General features: G+C 37.3%; 1 protein-coding gene across 6 annotated transcripts in view; it reads left to right on the top strand.

Moving 5' to 3' along the window:
* The window catches only part of LRP1B (LDL receptor related protein 1B), a 1,123,330-nt gene that overhangs the window by 866,148 nt on the left and 237,093 nt on the right, over positions 1-20,089 (top strand). For all 6 annotated transcript variants that reach the window (XM_072122223.1, XM_072122226.1, XM_072122225.1 and 3 more), the window contains exon 43: positions 16,126-16,330. In XM_072122223.1, the coding sequence (XP_071978324.1) occupies positions 16,126-16,330 (205 nt within the window). The remainder of the gene's footprint in view (positions 1-16,125; positions 16,331-20,089) is intronic.

Raw genomic sequence — 20,089 nt, forward strand, 5'->3', positions numbered from 1 at the left:
TACAAGAATATAACTATTATAATACTGCCCCCTATGTACAGGAATATAACGACTATAATACTGCCCCCTATGTACAAGAATATAACTACTATAATACTGCCCCCTATGTACAAGAATATAACTACTATAATACTGCCTCCTATGTACAAGAATATAACTACTATAACACTGCCCCCTATGTACAGGAATATAACTACTATAATACTGCCCCCTATGTACAGGAATATAACTACTATAATACTGCCCCTATGTACAAGAATATAACTACTATAATACTGCCCCCTATGTACAAGAATATAACTACTATAATACTGCCCTTATGTACAAGAATATAACTACTATAATACTGCCCCCTATGTACAAGAATATAACTACTATAATACTGCCCCCTGTGTACAGGAATATAACTACTATAATACTGCCCCCTATGTACAGGAATATAACTACTATAATACTGCCCCCTATGTACAGGAATATAACTACTATAATACTGCCCCCTATGTACAGGAATATAACTACTATAATACTGCCCCCTATGTACAAGAATATAACTACTATAATACTACCCCTATGTACAGGGATATAACTACTATAATACTGCCCCCTATGTACAAGAATATAACTACTATAATACTGCCCCCTATGTACAAGAATATAACTACTATAATACTGCCTCCTATGTACAGGAATATAACTACTATAATTCTGCCCCCTATGTACAAGAATATAACTACTATAATACTGCCCCCTATGTACAAGAATATAACTACTATAATACTGCCCCCTATGTACAGGGATATAACTACTATAATACTGCCTCCTATGTACAAGAATATAACTACTATAATGCTGCTCTCTATGTACAAGAATATAACTACTATAATACTGCCCCCTATGTACAAGAATATAACTACTATAATACTGCCCCCTATGTACAGGGATATAACTACTATAATACTGCCCCCTATGTACAAGAATATAACTACTATAATGCTGCCCCCTATGTACAAGAATATAACTACTATAACACTGCCCCCTATGTACAGGAATATAACTACTATAATACTGCCCCCTATGTACAGGAATATAACTACTATAATACTGCCCCTATGTACAAGAATATAACTACTATAATACTGCCCCCTATGTACAAGAATATAACTACTATAATACTGCCCTCATGTACAAGAATATAACTACTATAATACTGCCCCCTATGTACAAGAATATAACTACTATAATACTGCCCCCTGTGTACAGGAATATAACTACTATAATACTGCCCCCTATGTACAGGAATATAACTACTATAATACTGCCCCCTATGTACAGGAATATAACTACTATAATACTGCCCCCTATGTACAAGAATATAACTACTATAATACTGCCCCCTATGTACAGGGATATAACTACTATAATACTGCCCCCTATGTACAAGAATATAACTACTATAATACTGCCCCCTATGTACAGGAATATAACTACTATAATACTGCCCCCTATGTACAAGAATATAACTACTATAATACTGCCCCCTATGTACAGGAATATAACTACTATAATACTGCCCCATATGTACAGGGATATAACTACTATAATACTGCCCCCTATGTACAAGAATATAACTACTATAATACTGCCCCTATGTACAGGAAGATAACTACTATAATACTGCCCCTATGTACAAGAATATAACTACTATAATACTGCCCCCTATGTACAGGAATATAACTACTATAATACTGCCCCCTATGTACAAGAATATAACTACTATAATACTGCCCCCTATGTACAGGAATATAACTACTATAATACTGCCCCCTATGTACAAGAATATAACTACTATAATACTGCCTCCTATGTACAGGAATATAACTACTATAATACTGCCCCCTATGTACAAGAATATAACTACTATAATACTGCCTCCTATGTACAAGAATATAACTACTATAATACTCCCCCTATGTACAGGAATATAACTACTATAATACTGTACTCTATGTACAAGAATATAACTACTATAATACTGCCCCCTATGTACAAGAATATAACTACTATAATACTGCCTCCTATGTACAAGAATATAACTACTATAATACTGCCCTCTATGTACAAGAATATAACTACTATAATACTGCCCCCTATGTACAGGAATATAACTACTATAATACTGTACTCTATGTACAAGAATATAACTACTATAATACTGCCCCCTATGTACAAGAATATAACTACTATAATACTGCCCCCTATGTACAAGAATATAACTACTATAATACTGCCTCCTATGTACAAGAATATAACTACTATAATACTGTCCTCTATGTTCAAGAATATAACTACTATAATACTGCCCCCTATGTACAAGAATATAACTACTATAATACTGCCCCCTATGTACAAGAATATAACTACTATAATACTGCCCGATATGTACAAGAATATATCTACTATAATACTGCCCCCTATGTACAAGAATATAACTACTATAATACTGCCCCTATGTACAAGGATATAACTACTATAATACTGCCCCCTATGTACAAGAATATAACTATTATAATACTGCCCCCTATGTACAGGAATATAACGACTATAATACTGCCCCCTATGTACAAGAATATAACTACTATAATACTGCCCCCTATGTACAAGAATATAACTACTATAATACTGCCCCCTATGTACAGGAATATAACTACTATAATACTGCCCCCTATGTACAAGAATATAACTACTATAATACTGCCCCCTATGTACAAGAATATAACTACTATAATACTGCCCCCTATGTACAGGAATATAACTACTATAATACTGCCTCCTATGTACAAGAATATAACTACTATAATACTGCCCCCTATGTACAGGAATATAACTACTATAATACTGCCCCCTATGTACAAGAATATAACTACTATAATACTGCCCCCTATGTACAGGAATATAACTGCTATAATACTGCCCCATATGTACAGGGATATAACTACTATAATGCTGCCCCCTATGTACAAGAATATAACTACTATAATACTGCCCCCTATGTACAGGAATATAACTACTATAATACTGCCCCCTATGTACAAGAATATAACTACTATAATACTGCCCCTATGTACAGGAAGATAACTACTATAATACTGCCCCTATGTACAGGAATATAACTACTATAATACTGCCCCCTATGTACAAGAATATAACTACTATAATACTGCCTCCTATGTACAGGAATATAACTACTATAATACTGCCCCCTATGTACAAGAATATAACTACTATAATACTGCCTCCTTTGTACAAGAATATAACTACTATAATACTGCCCTCTATGTACAAGAATATAACTACTATAATACTGCCCCCTATGTACAGGAATATAACTACTATAATACTGTACTCTATGTACAAGAATATAACTACTATAATACTGCCCCCTATGTACAAGAATATAACTACTATAATACTGCCTCCTATGTACAAGAATATAACTACTATAATACTGCCCTCTATGTACAAGAATATAACTACTATAATACTGTACTCTATGTACAGGAATATAACTACTATAATACTGTACTCTATGTACAAGAATATAACTACTATAATACTGCCCCCTATGTACAAGAATATAACTACTATAATACTGCCCCCTATGTACAAGAATATAACTACTATAATACTGCCTCCTATGTACAAGAATATAACTACTATAATACTGTCCTCTATGTTCAAGAATATAACTACTATAATACTGCCCCCTATGTACAAGAATATAACTACTATAATACTGCCCCCTATGTACAAGAATATAACTACTATAATACTGCCCGATATGTACAAGAATATATCTACTATAATACTGCCCCCTATGTACAAGAATATAACTACTATAATACTGCCCCTATGTACAAGGATATAACTACTATAATACTGCCCCCTATGTACAAGAATATAACTATTATAATACTGCCCCCTATGTACAGGAATATAACGACTATAATACTGCCCCCTATGTACAAGAATATAACTACTATAATACTGCCCCCTATGTACAAGAATATAACTACTATAATACTGCCCCCTATGTACAGGAATATAACTACTATAATACTGCCCCCTATGTACAAGAATATAACTACTATAATACTGCCCCCTATGTACAAGAATATAACTACTATAATACTGCCCCCTATGTACAGGAATATAACTACTATAATACTGCCCCCTATGTACAAGAATATAACTACTATAATACTGCCCCCTATGTACAAGAATATAACTACTATAATACTGCCCCCTATGTACAAGAATATAACTACTATAATACTGCCCCCTATGTACAGGAATATAACTACTATAATACTGCCTCCTATGTACAGGAATATAACTACTATAATACTGCCCCCTATGTACATGAATATAACTACTATAATACTGCCTCCTTTGTACAAGAATATAACTACTATAATACTGCCCTCTATGTACAAGAATATAACTACTATAATACTGCCCCCTATGTACAGGAATATAACTACTATAATACTGTACTCTATGTACAAGAATATAACTACTATAATACTGCCCCCTATGTACAAGAATATAACTACTATAATACTGCCTCCTATGTACAAGAATATAACTACTATAATACTGCCCTCTATGTACAAGAATATAACTACTATAATACTGTACTCTATGTACAGGAATATAACTACTATAATACTGTACTCTATGTACAAGAATATAACTACTATAATACTGCCCCCTATGTACAAGAATATAACTACTATAATACTGCCCCCTATGTACAAGAATATAACTACTATAATACTGCCTCCTATGTACAAGAATATAACTACTATAATACTGTCCTCTATGTTCAAGAATATAACTACTATAATACTGCCCCCTATGTACAAGAATATAACTACTATAATACTGCCCCCTATGTACAAGAATATAACTACTATAATACTGCCCGATATGTACAAGAATATATCTACTATAATACTGCCCCCTATGTACAAGAATATAACTACTATAATACTGCCCCTATGTACAAGGATATAACTACTATAATACTGCCCCCTATGTACAAGAATATAACTATTATAATACTGCCCCCTATGTACAGGAATATAACGACTATAATACTGCCCCCTATGTACAAGAATATAACTACTATAATACTGCCCCCTATGTACAAGAATATAACTACTATAATACTGCCCCCTATGTACAGGAATATAACTACTATAATACTGCCCCCTATGTACAAGAATATAACTACTATAATACTGCCCCCTATGTACAAGAATATAACTACTATAATACTGCCCCCTATGTACAGGAATATAACTACTATAATACTGCCCCCTATGTACAAGAATATAACTACTATAATACTGCCCCCTATGTACAAGAATATAACTACTATAATACTGCCCCCTATGTACAAGAATATAACTACTATAATACTGCCCCCTATGTACAGGAATATAACTACTATAATACTGCCCCCTATGTACAAGAATATAACTACTATAATACTGCCCCCTATGTACAGGAATATAACTACTATAATACTGCCCCCTATGTACAAGAATATAACTACTATAATACTGCCTCCTATGTACAGGAATATAACTACTATAATACTGCCCCCTATGTACAAGAATATAACTACTATAATACTGCCTCCTATGTACAAGAATATAACTACTATAATACTGCCCTCTATGTACAAGAATATAACTACTATAATACTGCCCCCTATGTACAGGAATATAACTACTATAATACTGTACTCTATGTACAAGAATATAACTACTATAATACTGCCCCCTATGTACAAGAATATAACTACTATAATACTGCCCCCTATGTACAAGAATATAACTACTATAATACTGCCTCCTATGTACAAGAATATAACTACTATAATACTGTCCTCTATGTTCAAGAATATAACTACTATAATACTGCCCCCTATGTACAAGAATATAACTACTATAATACTGCCCCCTATGTACAAGAATATAACTACTATAATACTGCCCGATATGTACAAGAATATATCTACTATAATACTGTCCCCTATGTACAAGAATATAACTACTATAATACTGCCCCTATGTACAAGGATATAACTACTATAATACTGCCCCCTATGTACAAGAATATAACTATTATAATACTGCCCCCTATGTACAGGAATATAACGACTATAATACTGCCCCCTATGTACAAGAATATAACTACTATAATACTGCCCCCTATGTACAAGAATATAACTACTATAATACTGCCCCCTATGTACAGGAATATAACTACTATAATACTGCCCCCTATGTACAAGAATATAACTACTATAATACTGCCCCCTATGTACAAGAATATAACTACTATAATACTGCCCCCTATGTACAGGAATATAACTACTATAATACTGCCTCCTATGTACAAGAATATAACTACTATAATACTGCCCCCTATGTACAGGAATATAACTACTATAATACTGCCCCCTATGTACAAGAATATAACTACTATAATACTGCCCCCTATGTACAGGAATATAACTGCTATAATACTGCCCCATATGTACAGGGATATAACTACTATAATGCTGCCCCCTATGTACAAGAATATAACTACTATAATACTGCCCCCTATGTACAGGAATATAACTACTATAATACTGCCCCCTATGTACAAGAATATAACTACTATAATACTGCCCCCTATGTACAGGAATATAACTACTATAATACTGCCCCCTATGTACAGGAATATAACTACTATAATACTGCCCCCTATGTACAAGAATATAACTACTATAATACTGCCCCTATGTACAGGAAGATAACTACTATAATACTGCCCCTATGTACAGGAATATAACTACTATAATACTGCCCCCTATGTACAGGAATATAACTACTATAATACTGCCCCCTATGTACAGGAATATAACTACTATAATACTGCCCCCTATGTACAGGAATATAACTACTATAATACTGCCCCCTAGGTACAGGAATATAACTACTATAATACTGCCCCCTATGTACAGGAATATAACAACTATAATACTGCCCTCTATGTACAAGAATATAACTACTATAATACTGCCTCCTATGTACAGGAATATAACTACTATAATACTGCCTCCTATGTACAAGAATATAACTACTATAATACTGCCCCCTATGTACAAGAATATAACTACTATAATACTGTCCTCTATGTACAAGAATATAACTACTATAATACTGCTCCCTATGTACAAGAATATAACTACTATAATACTGCCCCCTATGTACAGGAATATAACTACTATAATACTGCCCCCTATGTACAGGAATATAACTACTATAATACTGCCCCCTATGTACAGGAATATAACTACTATAATACTGCCCCCTATGTACAAGAATATAACTACTATAATACTGCCCCCTATGTACAGGGATATAACTACTATAATACTGCCCCCTATGTACAAGAATATAACTACTATAATACTGCCCCCTATGTACAAGAATATAACTACTATAATACTGCCTCCTATGTACAGGAATATAACTACTATAATACTGCCCCCTATGTACAAGAATATAACTACTATAATACTGCCCCCTATGTACAAGAATATAACTACTATAATACTGCCCCCTATGTACAGGAATATAACTACTATAATACTGCCTCCTATGTACAAGAATATAACTACTATAATACTGCCCCCTATGTACAGGAATATAACTACTATAATACTGCCCCCTATGTACAAGAATATAACTACTATAATACTGCCCCCTATGTACAGGAATATAACTACTATAATACTGCCCCATATGTACAGGGATATAACTACTATAATGCTGCCCCCTAAGTACAAGAATATAACTACTATAATACTGCCCCCTATGTACAGGAATATAACTACTATAATACTGCCCCCTATGTACAGGAATATAACTACTATAATACTGCCCCCTATGTACAGGAATATAACTACTATAATACTGCCCCCTAGGTACAGGAATATAACTACTATAATACTGCCCCCTATGTACAGGAATATAACAACTATAATACTGCCCCCTATGTACAAGAATATAACTACTATAATACTGCCTCCTATGTACAGGAATATAACTACTATAATACTGCCTCCTATGTACAAGAATATAACTACTATAATACTGCCCCCTATGTACAAGAATATAACTACTATAATACTGTCCTCTATGTACAAGAATATAACTACTATAATACTGCTCCCTATGTACAAGAATATAACTACTATAATACTGCCCCCTATGTACAGGAATATAACTACTATAATACTGCCCCCTATGTACAGGAATATAACTACTATAATACTGCCCCCTATGTACAAGAATATAACTACTATAATACTGCCCCCTATGTACAGGAATATAACTACTATAATACTGCCCCCTATGTACAAGAATATAACTACTATAATACTGCCCCCTATGTACAGGAATATAACTACTATAATACTGCCCCATATGTACAGGGATATAACTACTATAATGCTGCCCCCTAAGTACAAGAATATAACTACTATAATACTGGCACCTATGTACAGGAATATAACTACTATAATACTGCCCCCTATGTACAAGAATATAACTACTATAATACTGCCCCCTATGTACAGGAATATAACTACTATAATACTGCCCCATATGTACAGGGATATAACTACTATAATACTGCCCCCTATGTACAAGAATATAACTACTATAATACTGCCCCTATGTACAGGAAGATAACTACTATAATACTGCCCCTATGTACAAGAATATAACTACTATAATACTGCCCCCTATGTACAGGAATATAACTACTATAATACTGCCCCCTATGTACAGGAATATAACTACTATAATACTGCCCCCTATGTACAAGAATATAACTACTATAATACTGCCCCCTATGTACAGGAATATAACTACTATAATACTGCCCCCTATGTACAAGAATATAACTACTATAATACTGCCTCCTATGTACAGGAATATAACTACTATAATACTGCCCCCTATGTACAAGAATATAACTACTATAATACTGCCTCCTATGTACAAGAATATAACTACTATAATACTGCCCTCTATGTACAAGAATATAACTACTATAATACTGCCCCCTATGTACAGGAATATAACTACTATAATACTGTACTCTATGTACAAGAATATAACTACTATAATACTGCCCCCTATGTACAAGAATATAACTACTATAATACTGCCCCCTATGTACAAGAATATAACTACTATAATACTGCCTCCTATGTACAAGAATATAACTACTATAATACTGTCCTCTATGTTCAAGAATATAACTACTATAATACTGCCCCCTATGTACAAGAATATAACTACTATAATACTGCCCCCTATGTACAAGAACATAACTACTATAATACTGCCCGATATGTACAAGAATATATCTACTATAATACTGCCCCCTATGTACAAGAATATAACTACTATAATACTGCCCCTATGTACAAGGATATAACTACTATAATACTGCCCCCTATGTACAAGAATATAACTATTATAATACTGCCCCCTATGTACAGGAATATAACGACTATAATACTGCCCCCTATGTACAAGAATATAACTACTATAATACTGCCCCCTATGTACAAGAATATAACTACTATAATACTGCCTCCTATGTACAAGAATATAACTACTATAACACTGCCCCCTATGTACAGGAATATAACTACTATAATACTGCCCCCTATGTACAGGAATATAACTACTATAATACTGCCCCTATGTACAAGAATATAACTACTATAATACTGCCCCCTATGTACAAGAATATAACTACTATAATACTGCCCTTATGTACAAGAATATAACTACTATAATACTGCCCCCTATGTACAAGAATATAACTACTATAATACTGCCCCCTGTGTACAGGAATATAACTACTATAATACTGCCCCCTATGTACAGGAATATAACTACTATAATACTGCCCCCTATGTACAGGAATATAACTACTATAATACTGCCCCCTATGTACAGGAATATAACTACTATAATACTGCCCCCTATGTACAAGAATATAACTACTATAATACTACCCCTATGTACAGGGATATAACTACTATAATACTGCCCCCTATGTACAAGAATATAACTACTATAATACTGCCCCCTATGTACAAGAATATAACTACTATAATACTGCCTCCTATGTACAGGAATATAACTACTATAATTCTGCCCCCTATGTACAAGAATATAACTACTATAATACTGCCCCCTATGTACAAGAATATAACTACTATAATACTGCCCCCTATGTACAGGGATATAACTACTATAATACTGCCTCCTATGTACAAGAATATAACTACTATAATGCTGCTCTCTATGTACAAGAATATAACTACTATAATACTGCCCCCTATGTACAAGAATATAACTACTATAATACTGCCCCCTATGTACAGGGATATAACTACTATAATACTGCCCCCTATGTACAAGAATATAACTACTATAATGCTGCCCCCTATGTACAAGAATATAACTACTATAACACTGCCCCCTATGTACAGGAATATAACTACTATAATACTGCCCCCTATGTACAGGAATATAACTACTATAATACTGCCCCTATGTACAAGAATATAACTACTATAATACTGCCCCCTATGTACAAGAATATAACTACTATAATACTGCCCTCATGTACAAGAATATAACTACTATAATACTGCCCCCTATGTACAAGAATATAACTACTATAATACTGCCCCCTGTGTACAGGAATATAACTACTATAATACTGCCCCCTATGTACAGGAATATAACTACTATAATACTGCCCCCTATGTACAGGAATATAACTACTATAATACTGCCCCCTATGTACAAGAATATAACTACTATAATACTGCCCCCTATGTACAGGGATATAACTACTATAATACTGCCCCCTATGTACAAGAATATAACTACTATAATACTGCCCCCTATGTACAAGAATATAACTACTATAATACTGCCTCCTATGTACAGGAATATAACTACTATAATACTGCCCCCTATGTACAAGAATATAACTACTATAATACTGCCCCCTATGTACAAGAATATAACTACTATAATACTGCCCCCTATGTACAGGGATATAACTACTATAATACTGCCTCCTATGTACAAGAATATAACTACTATAATGCTGCCCTCTATGTACAAGAATATAACTACTATAATACTGCCCCCTATGTACAAGAATATAACTACTATAATACTGCCCCCTATGTACAGGGATATAACTACTATAATACTGCCCCCTATGTACAAGAATATAACTACTATAATGCTGCTCCTATGTACAGGAATATAACTACTATAATACTGCCCCTATGTACAAGAATATAACTACTATAATACTGTCCCCCTATGTACAAGAATATAACTACTATAATACTGCCCCCTATGTACAGGAATATAACTACTATAATACTGCCCCCTATGTACAAGAATATAACTACTATAATACTGCCCTATGTACAAGAATATAACTACTATAATACTGCTCCCTATGTACAAGAATATAACTACTATAATACTGCCCCCTATGTACAAGAATATAACTACTATAATACTGCCCCCTATGTACAAGAATATAACTACTATAATACTGCCCCCTATGTACAAGAATATAACTGCTATAATACTGCCCCCTATGTACAAAAATATAAGTACTATAATACTGCCCCCTATGTACAGGAATATAACTTCTATAATACTGCTCCCTATGTACAGGAATATAACTACTATAATACTGTCCCCTATGTACAGGAATATAACTACTATACTACTGCCCCCTATGTACAAGAATATAACTACTATAATACTGCCCCCTATGTACAAGTAAATAAAATGTGAGCAGGTTATATTTATTACATTTCCTTTATCGTCAATAATAAATTGGATACTAATAAACCTGCACATCAGTGAGCGTCATATACTGCACTCTGTGTATTTGTACTGTATCGTAATCAGAATGTAATCAGCACCAGAGAGTAGGAAATGTGGAAGGGATAGATGTCTGGGGAGGTCTCCGAGGATCCCTTTAAGGGCTCTCCAGCCGCCTTGTCAGCTCTTTTGTGCTATTAGTTTTGGAGGCTAATGATCCGGTGTCACTTCTCTCATGTACAGAAGAGTCATGTGTTTGTCAGAGACTAATCATGTCATTCTGCTCAAGCACAACATCTCTTCATTTAGTCTAATGTTGGTCTTGACAGTAAAATAGATGTAAAGTTTAGGGGTCATTCATTATGTAAGATACAGCGCGGCACTTCATACCCATGAGAATGAGTACGCTGCAGACAACAAAGTCTTCTCATTGATTTTTAACCCCTTAACTCCTGCTGTGTCAGGCTTTTATCCACTGGTGCCCAGCTGTGTTCTAGCATCGAGCTGCCACCAACACCCAGGATCGGAAAAGCTCAGATCTAGGGTATTTAACCCCTTAGACTCCATGGTCATTCACAGTGCCTAAGTGGCTTCATCACCCCACAGCAGCCATCACATTGCATCATAGCAGCAGAGTTTCCCCTTGAAGGTCCTATGTCTGCTTGTAGAATTACATGTCAGCATCCACTTATGAGACACAGAAATAACATGATGTTAAAAAAAGTTGTAAGATAAATTACATTAAAAGCAATCAAAAAGCTATTTGGACCCCAAGGTTGTAGAAATGAAAATTGCAAGTCCTTACAAAGCAAAAATGTGAAAAAATTGCTTAGGCTTTTGTAAAGCCTGAATAATAGTTTAACTTTTTTCAATGACCCCCCATTGAGTTTACGAAAAAAATGTAGAAGAAAACATTATGCTGTTATCATAACATCATAGCAGATAAGGTTGGAAAAAGACACAGGGTGTAGAGGATGCGCCCTGTCTATGGTGATGGTAGAACCTCCTCTCCTCTAGGTGTAGAGGATGCCCCCTGTCTATGGTGATGGTAGAACCTCCTCTCCTCTAGGTGTAGAGGATGCCCCCTGTCTATGGTGATGGTAGAACCTCCTCTCCTCTAGGTGTAGAGGATGTCCCCTGTCTATGGTGATGGTAGAACCTCCTCTCCTCTAGGTGTAGAGGATGCCCCCCTGTCTATGGTAATGGTAGAACCTCCTCTCCTCTAGGTGTAGAAGATGTCCCCTGTCTATGGTGATGGTAGAGCCCCCTCTCCTCTAGGTGTAGAGGATTCCCCCTTGTCTATGGTAATGGTAGAACCTCCTCTCCTCTAGGTGTAGAGGATGCCTCCTGTCTATGGTGATGGTAGATCCTCCTCTCCTCTAGGTGTAGAGGATGTCCCCTGTCTATGATGAGGGTAGAATCTCCTCTCCTCTAGGTGTAGAGCATGTCCCCTGTCTATGGTGATGGTAGAATCTCCTCTAGGTGTAGAGGATGTCCCCTGTCTATGGTGATGGTAGAACTTCCTCTCCTAAAGGTGTAGAGGATGCCCCCCGTCTATGGTGATGGTAGAACCTCCTCTCCTCTAGGTGTAGAGGATGCCCCCTGTCTATGGTGATGGTAGAACCTCCTCTCCTCTAGGTGTAGAGGATGTCCCCTGTCTATGGTGATGGTAGAACCTCCTCTCCTAAAGGTGTAGAGGATGCCCCCCGTCTATGGTGATGGTAGAACCTCATCTCCTCTAGGTGTAGAGGATGCCTCTGTCTATGGTGATGGTAGATCCTCCTCTCCTCTAGGTGTAGAGGATGTCCCCTGTCTATGTTGAAGGTAGAATCGCCTCTCCTCTAGGTGTAGAGGATGCCTCCTGTCTATGGTGATCGTAGATCCTCCTCTCCTCTAGGTGTAGAGGATGTCCCCTGTCTATGGTGATGGTAGAACCTCCTCTCCTTTAGGTGTAGAGGATGTTCCATGTCTATGGTGATGGTAGAACCTCCTCTCCTCTAGGTGTAGAGGATGCCCACTGTCTATGGTGATGGTAGAACCGCCTCTCCTCTAGGTGTAGAGGATGCCCCCTGTCTATGGTGATGGTAGAACCTCCTCTCCTCTAGTCGTAGAGGATGCCCCCTGTCTATGGTGATTGTAGAACCTCCTGTCCTCTAGGTGTAGAGGATGCCCCCTGTCTATGGCGATAGTAGAACCTTCTCTCCTCTAGGTGTAGAGGATGCCCCCTGTCTATGGTGATGGTAGAACCTCCTCTCCTCTAGGTGTAGAGGATGCCTCCTTTCTATGGTGATGGTAGAACCTCCTCTCCTCTAGGTGTAGAGGATGCCTCCTGTCTATGGTGATGGTAGAACCATCTCACCTCTAGGTGTAGAGGATGCCCCCTGTCTATGTTGATGGTAGAACCTCCTCTCCTCTAGGTGTAAAAATGCCCCCTGTGTATGCTGATGGTAGAGCCTCCTCTCCTCTAGGTGTAGAGGATGCCCCGTGTCTATGGCGATGGTAGAACCTCCTCTCCTCTAGGTGTAGAGTATACCCCCTGTCTATGGTGATGGTAGAACCTCCTCTCCTCTAGGTGTAAAGGATACCCCCTGTCTATGGTGATAGTAGAACCTCCTCTCCTCTAGGTGTAGATGATGCCCCCTGTCTATGGGGATGGTAGAACCCCCTTTCCTCTAGGGGTAAAGGATGCCCCCTGTCTATGGTGATGGTAGAACCCCCTCTCCTCTAGGTGTAGAGGATGTCCCCTGTCTATGGTGATGGTAGAACCTCCTGTCCTCTAGGTGTAGAGGATGCCCCTTGTCTATGGCAATAGTAGAACCTTCTCTCCTCTAGGTGTAGAGGATGTCCCCTGTCAATGGTGATGGTAGAATCGTCTCTCCTCTAGGTGTAAAAGATGCCCCCTGTCTATGGTGATGGTAGAACCTCCTCTTCTCTAGGTGTAAAGGATGCCCCCTGTCTATGGTGATGGTAGAACCCCCTCTCCTCTAGGTGTAGAGGATGTCCCCTGTCTATGGTGATGGTAGAACCTCCTCTCCTCTAGGTGTAGAGGATGGCCCTTGTCTATGGTGATGGTAGAACCTCCTCTCCTCTAGGTGTAGAGGATGCCCCCTGTCTATGGCGATAGTAGAACCTTCTCTCCACTAGGTGTAGAGGATGTCCCCTGTCAATGGTGCTGGTAGATTCGCCTCTCTTCTAGGTTTAGTGGATGCCCCCTGTCTATGGTGATGGTAGAACCTCCTCTCCTCTAGGTGTAAAGGATGCCCCCTGTCTATGGCGATAGTAGAACCTTCTCTCCTCTAGGTGTAGAGGATGTCCCCTGTCTATGGTGATGGTAGATTCGCCTCTCTTCTAGGTTTAGTGGATGCCCCTTGTCTATGGTGATGGTAGAACTGCCTCTGCCTCTGGTTTTGCTTAGTTGTCCATTTATTTGATGGTTTTCAGAGGAACCATGACGATTATAATTCTCCATTGATAGTTTAGTTGCTTCTAGATTGAAAATGAGAGGTAAAGATGTGAGAGGCACTTACAAGTTTCTTTGCTATGACCAAGATTAAAAGATATAGTGTAAAACCTAAATGGGAACCTGTCATTAAGATTTAGGCGCAACATTTATTGCAAATCATTCATGGACCAAATTTCGATGATGGCATACTGGATGGTGGTCTTACTAATCCTGGTTTGACTAATATCCAATTGGACATCATCATAAGCCACCATCAGGAGCTGTAACAAAGACTTGTAATTATACCTGGTCTATGGGACATGAATGAAGCTAGGAAGGGACATCCCAGCATCACTGTCCTCCAACTCCTGACTCCTTTAAGTTCATTTGAAAAGTCCACAAAGACTTTTTTGAGGCATGCTGAAGGACATCAATGTAACAGGTTGGAGGATGATTGGCCGTGATCACAAAATAAAGCATGTTGTGTAGAATGCCGACATTGGCAGTAATTTTGTTCCATGTCTTTATTTAAATGCTCTCATCATAGTTGCCAATTACGGATCTCGATTCCCCGTTGTTTAGAATTTATAAGCCTCTGTAAAATGAAAATGTCCGAATTGAATCTGTAATTTCCAATCCTCATTAAAAATTTCCTCTATTTCTCATTCTCAGTTTAATGTTTTGGACAAATTGGAACGAACAACACCCAAGTATCATGAGGTCCACCCTTTCTGGGAAAAATGCCCAAGTCATTGTAAGCACCGACATAGTTACTCCGAATGGTCTGACCATTGATCACTCTGCCGAGAAACTCTACTACTCAGATGGCAGCCTGGGCAAGATCGAGAGATGCGAGTATGATGGATCACACCGATACGTAAGTTAAAAACTAAAATTCAAAAATTGGAACATATGGCCAGATCTACATAGATACTGAGGACTCTTGAGTGGTGTATAGTTACAGGGAATAACTAGATGTTATGGTAAAAATTTCGATTCATTCTGCATTTTATTATTTTTATTATCTTGCAGAGAATTCAGTATTTCTTTGTTTATTCCGTGTTTTAGACTTGTAAAAGATGTTTTTGATTTATTCCTATTATCTTTGCTTTCGACTTTAATTCTAAAAAGGAACGTGTTGCCAATTTTTGTTTCAACGCATTAAAACCTCATAATTAAATATATAATTGTATTGAAACCTGTTCTTATTTTCTGATTGCAAATTGTTTTATTTTATCTGGAGTTGCCATCTTGCCTGAGCTCTAGCAACAACAATTAGTGATATGCTTTACAGCTGCTCATGGTAATAGGCGGGATGGGAATTTTCCAGACCTGTTGATAATCTGTGACATCATTGATTGTCAGTATTGATGTAATGATGGGTCTTTGTTATCTATATAGAGGTCATTGTACAGGGGGGGAGGAGATAAGCTGTGACATAATCTATTGTCAGTAGTGATGTAATGATGGGTCAGTGTTATCTATATAGAGGACATTGTACAGGGAGGTGGAGGAGATAAGCTGTGACATCATCTATTGTCAGTAGTGATGTAATGATGGGTCAGTGTTATCTATATAGAGGACATTGTACAGAGAGGGGGAGGAGATAAGCTGTGACATCATCTATTGTCAGTAGTGATGTAATGATGGGTCAGTGTTATCTATATAGAGGACATTGTACAGGGAGGTGGAGGAGATAAGCTGTGACATCATCTATTATCAGTAGTGATGTAATGATGGGTCAGTGTTATCTATATAGAGGACATTGTACAGGGAGGTGGAGGAGATAAGCTGTGACATCATCTATTGTCAGTAGTGATGTAATGATGGGTCAGTGTTATCTATATAGAGGACATTGTACAGAGAGGGGGAGGAGATAAGCTGTGACATCATCTATTGTCAGTAGTGATGTAATGATGGGTCAGTGTTATCTATATAGAGGTCATTGTACAGGGAGGTGGAGGAGATAAGCTGTGACATCATCTATTGTCAGTAGTGATGTAATGATGGATCAGTGTTATCTATATAGAGGTCATTGTACAGGGAGGTGGAGGAGATAAGCTGTGACATCATCTATTGTCAGTAGTGATGTAATGATGGGTCAGTGTTATCTATATAGAGGTCATTGTGCAGGGAGGAGGAGATAAGCTGTGACATCATCTATTGTCAGTAGTGATGTAATGATGGGTCAGTGTTATCTATATACAGGTCATTGTACAGGGAGGGGGAGGAGATAAGCTGTGACATCATCTATTGTCAGTAGTGATGTAATGATGGGTCAGTGTTATCTATATAGACGTCATTGTACAGGGAGGGGAAGGAGTATAAGACTGTCTTGTTGTACTCTACACCTCCTATTAGTTGGCTTACTTTACGCCAGAAAGTTAGGACAACATTCTTTCGGGTCAGCAGTATTTCTGGCGCATGGACATTTTTTGGTGCGAGGCCATGCCCATTTTCTTAGACCACGCCCCTTTTGTTGAGCTAGTCGTAGGAGGGCCAGAAAACTCTAAAAACCTTTAAAAATGATGTGGAGACATTTTTTTAATGCAAGCTAGGACAGAATTATGTCGTGGACTGATTAATAAATCTCCCCTAGTGTTTTCTTTGATTGTTATTCAGTCTGTGGTGTAAACGAGATGACTGCTGCAGTATTAGCATTAGAATCAGAAGTTTCAGTACATTGTTATGCGTAGTAGCAGGAGTCAAAAATGTCTGGACTTAGTACATTTTTACTAAATCTAAAAATTCCTGTAAAGTATAATAAACATTATAAATTGCTTGAAAAATATGCCCCTTTCTGGCGAAATGTTCCCTTAAAAGTTCTTTAAATATACAGAGTTGTAGCTTTGGTGACTTCTATATTTTTGGTTATTTTTGCATACATCTTAAATTTGTTGTTAGACTTCCACTCTACTTCTCGTTAGTCTTGATCACCTGATTGTCCCTGACATGGGTGGTCCAGGAAATGGATTTGTCAAATAAATGGGCACCAGCTCTTCTTCTTTATCATAAGTCATGTGTCTCCACAGTAGCCTGGGGATGTGATCGTGCCACCAGAGGTGCTTGTGCCTTACATTGACCCACAAATGTTTTGTTGAAAAAATACAATTATTTTTTTACCCACTGTGATTCTGATGATTTGTTCACCAGTTCTAAAAAAAAAAATCCTGGACTTACTGTGAAATTCGAGTTATCTTCTAGATTATTCCACTTCTCGTTTATACCTTAATATTGCAGTGATATATATTTTTTTGCCCTGGGTGATTTTTACTTTTTAAACATCAAGGTCATTCCAGGGCTCACGGCTTGTAACACACATTTGGCGTATTATTAGATGATTTTCTAAGCACAAAGACATAATCATAGTACCCATAAAAACTCTGTCATCCTGAGGATTTGTTCTCAATAGTTGTTCCTTCTAAATTACATTTTCCTTTTCCTATTAATTGTAATCATCTGAGGTCAGAGTTATTTTTGCAGCTTTTGTAGCTACATTTTAAAGGGAATGTTTCGCCAGGAAAAGATTAAAAAATGAAATTAATTTTTAAAAAATGTTAAAAAATAATATTTTGACATATTTTTGAGGACAACATGGCACTTGTAATGCAGTATCTGCAAACGAACAGATGCCTGATTTCCTCGCCTATCCTATGTGGTAAGGGACAACTGGTCGATTCTGTGCAAATACTTCCACTGATGATTGATAATGTTAAAATCTGTATCAAAATAGTTGTCAAAAATAGATTGCAATTTCTGAAGCAGATTTTTATCCTCACATCTAATATCATAGTAAAAGAGGTTATAAAGAGACTTTAGTCCATCAAGTCCAACCTATACATTACATTGTGTTGATCCAGAAGAAGGCAAAAACCCTGCAAGGCTTATACCAATTGTTCCAAAGCGGGGAAAATTCTTTCCCGACCCCTAATTTGATGGTGAGAATAACTTCCTGGAAACTACTAACAGAAAGTTTTATTCACAACCAATGTTATATTGTTCCTCTCCAGAAAGGCATCCAGGTCCCTCCTGAACATGTACATAGAGTCTTCCATAACAACTTGGGCCCTGGTCTGTATGAATATTATAGCCCCTAGAAGTCTGGAATTCACTTATGGTACCAGAATCAAGCTTCTTGGGGAATGGAGGATGCATCCATTCGACCTGCATTCAATCTGAGGTTTCAGGATCTTAGGAGGAACTTCAAAGGTTCTGAAATGGCTCTTGTGTACATGTGTATCGAGAGCAGGAACAGATGTACGAGGCTTTTTGGGTGAAGGTCCTTTATGGTATAAAATTTGGTGGGCGGTTTTGGTGGCAATGGCGCACATTTACTTACCCGGTCCAGTCGCGATCCAGAGGTGCGTTCTCTGACGAGGATTCGGGTCTGCCAGGATTCACTAAGGTTCTGCGCCCGATATCCAGCACCTCCTTCTTCCCGGTGCATGTAAGTGCTGATCTTGCAACACAAATAATTTTTTAAATTCCACGGTTTTTCCGACGGCCACGCCCCCGATTTATGTTACGTGAAAGCCGCCGCTGATGCGCCAAAATCCAATCACGTGCAGCAAATCCTGCAGCAATTCAGGGCAAAGCTCGATAAAAGTGCGCGATTCGGACCCTTAAAGGAAACCTA

The sequence above is a fragment of the Engystomops pustulosus genome, chromosome 8 (genome assembly GCF_040894005.1).
Source record: "Engystomops pustulosus chromosome 8, aEngPut4.maternal, whole genome shotgun sequence".
NCBI lineage: Eukaryota > Metazoa > Chordata > Amphibia > Anura > Leptodactylidae > Engystomops > Engystomops pustulosus.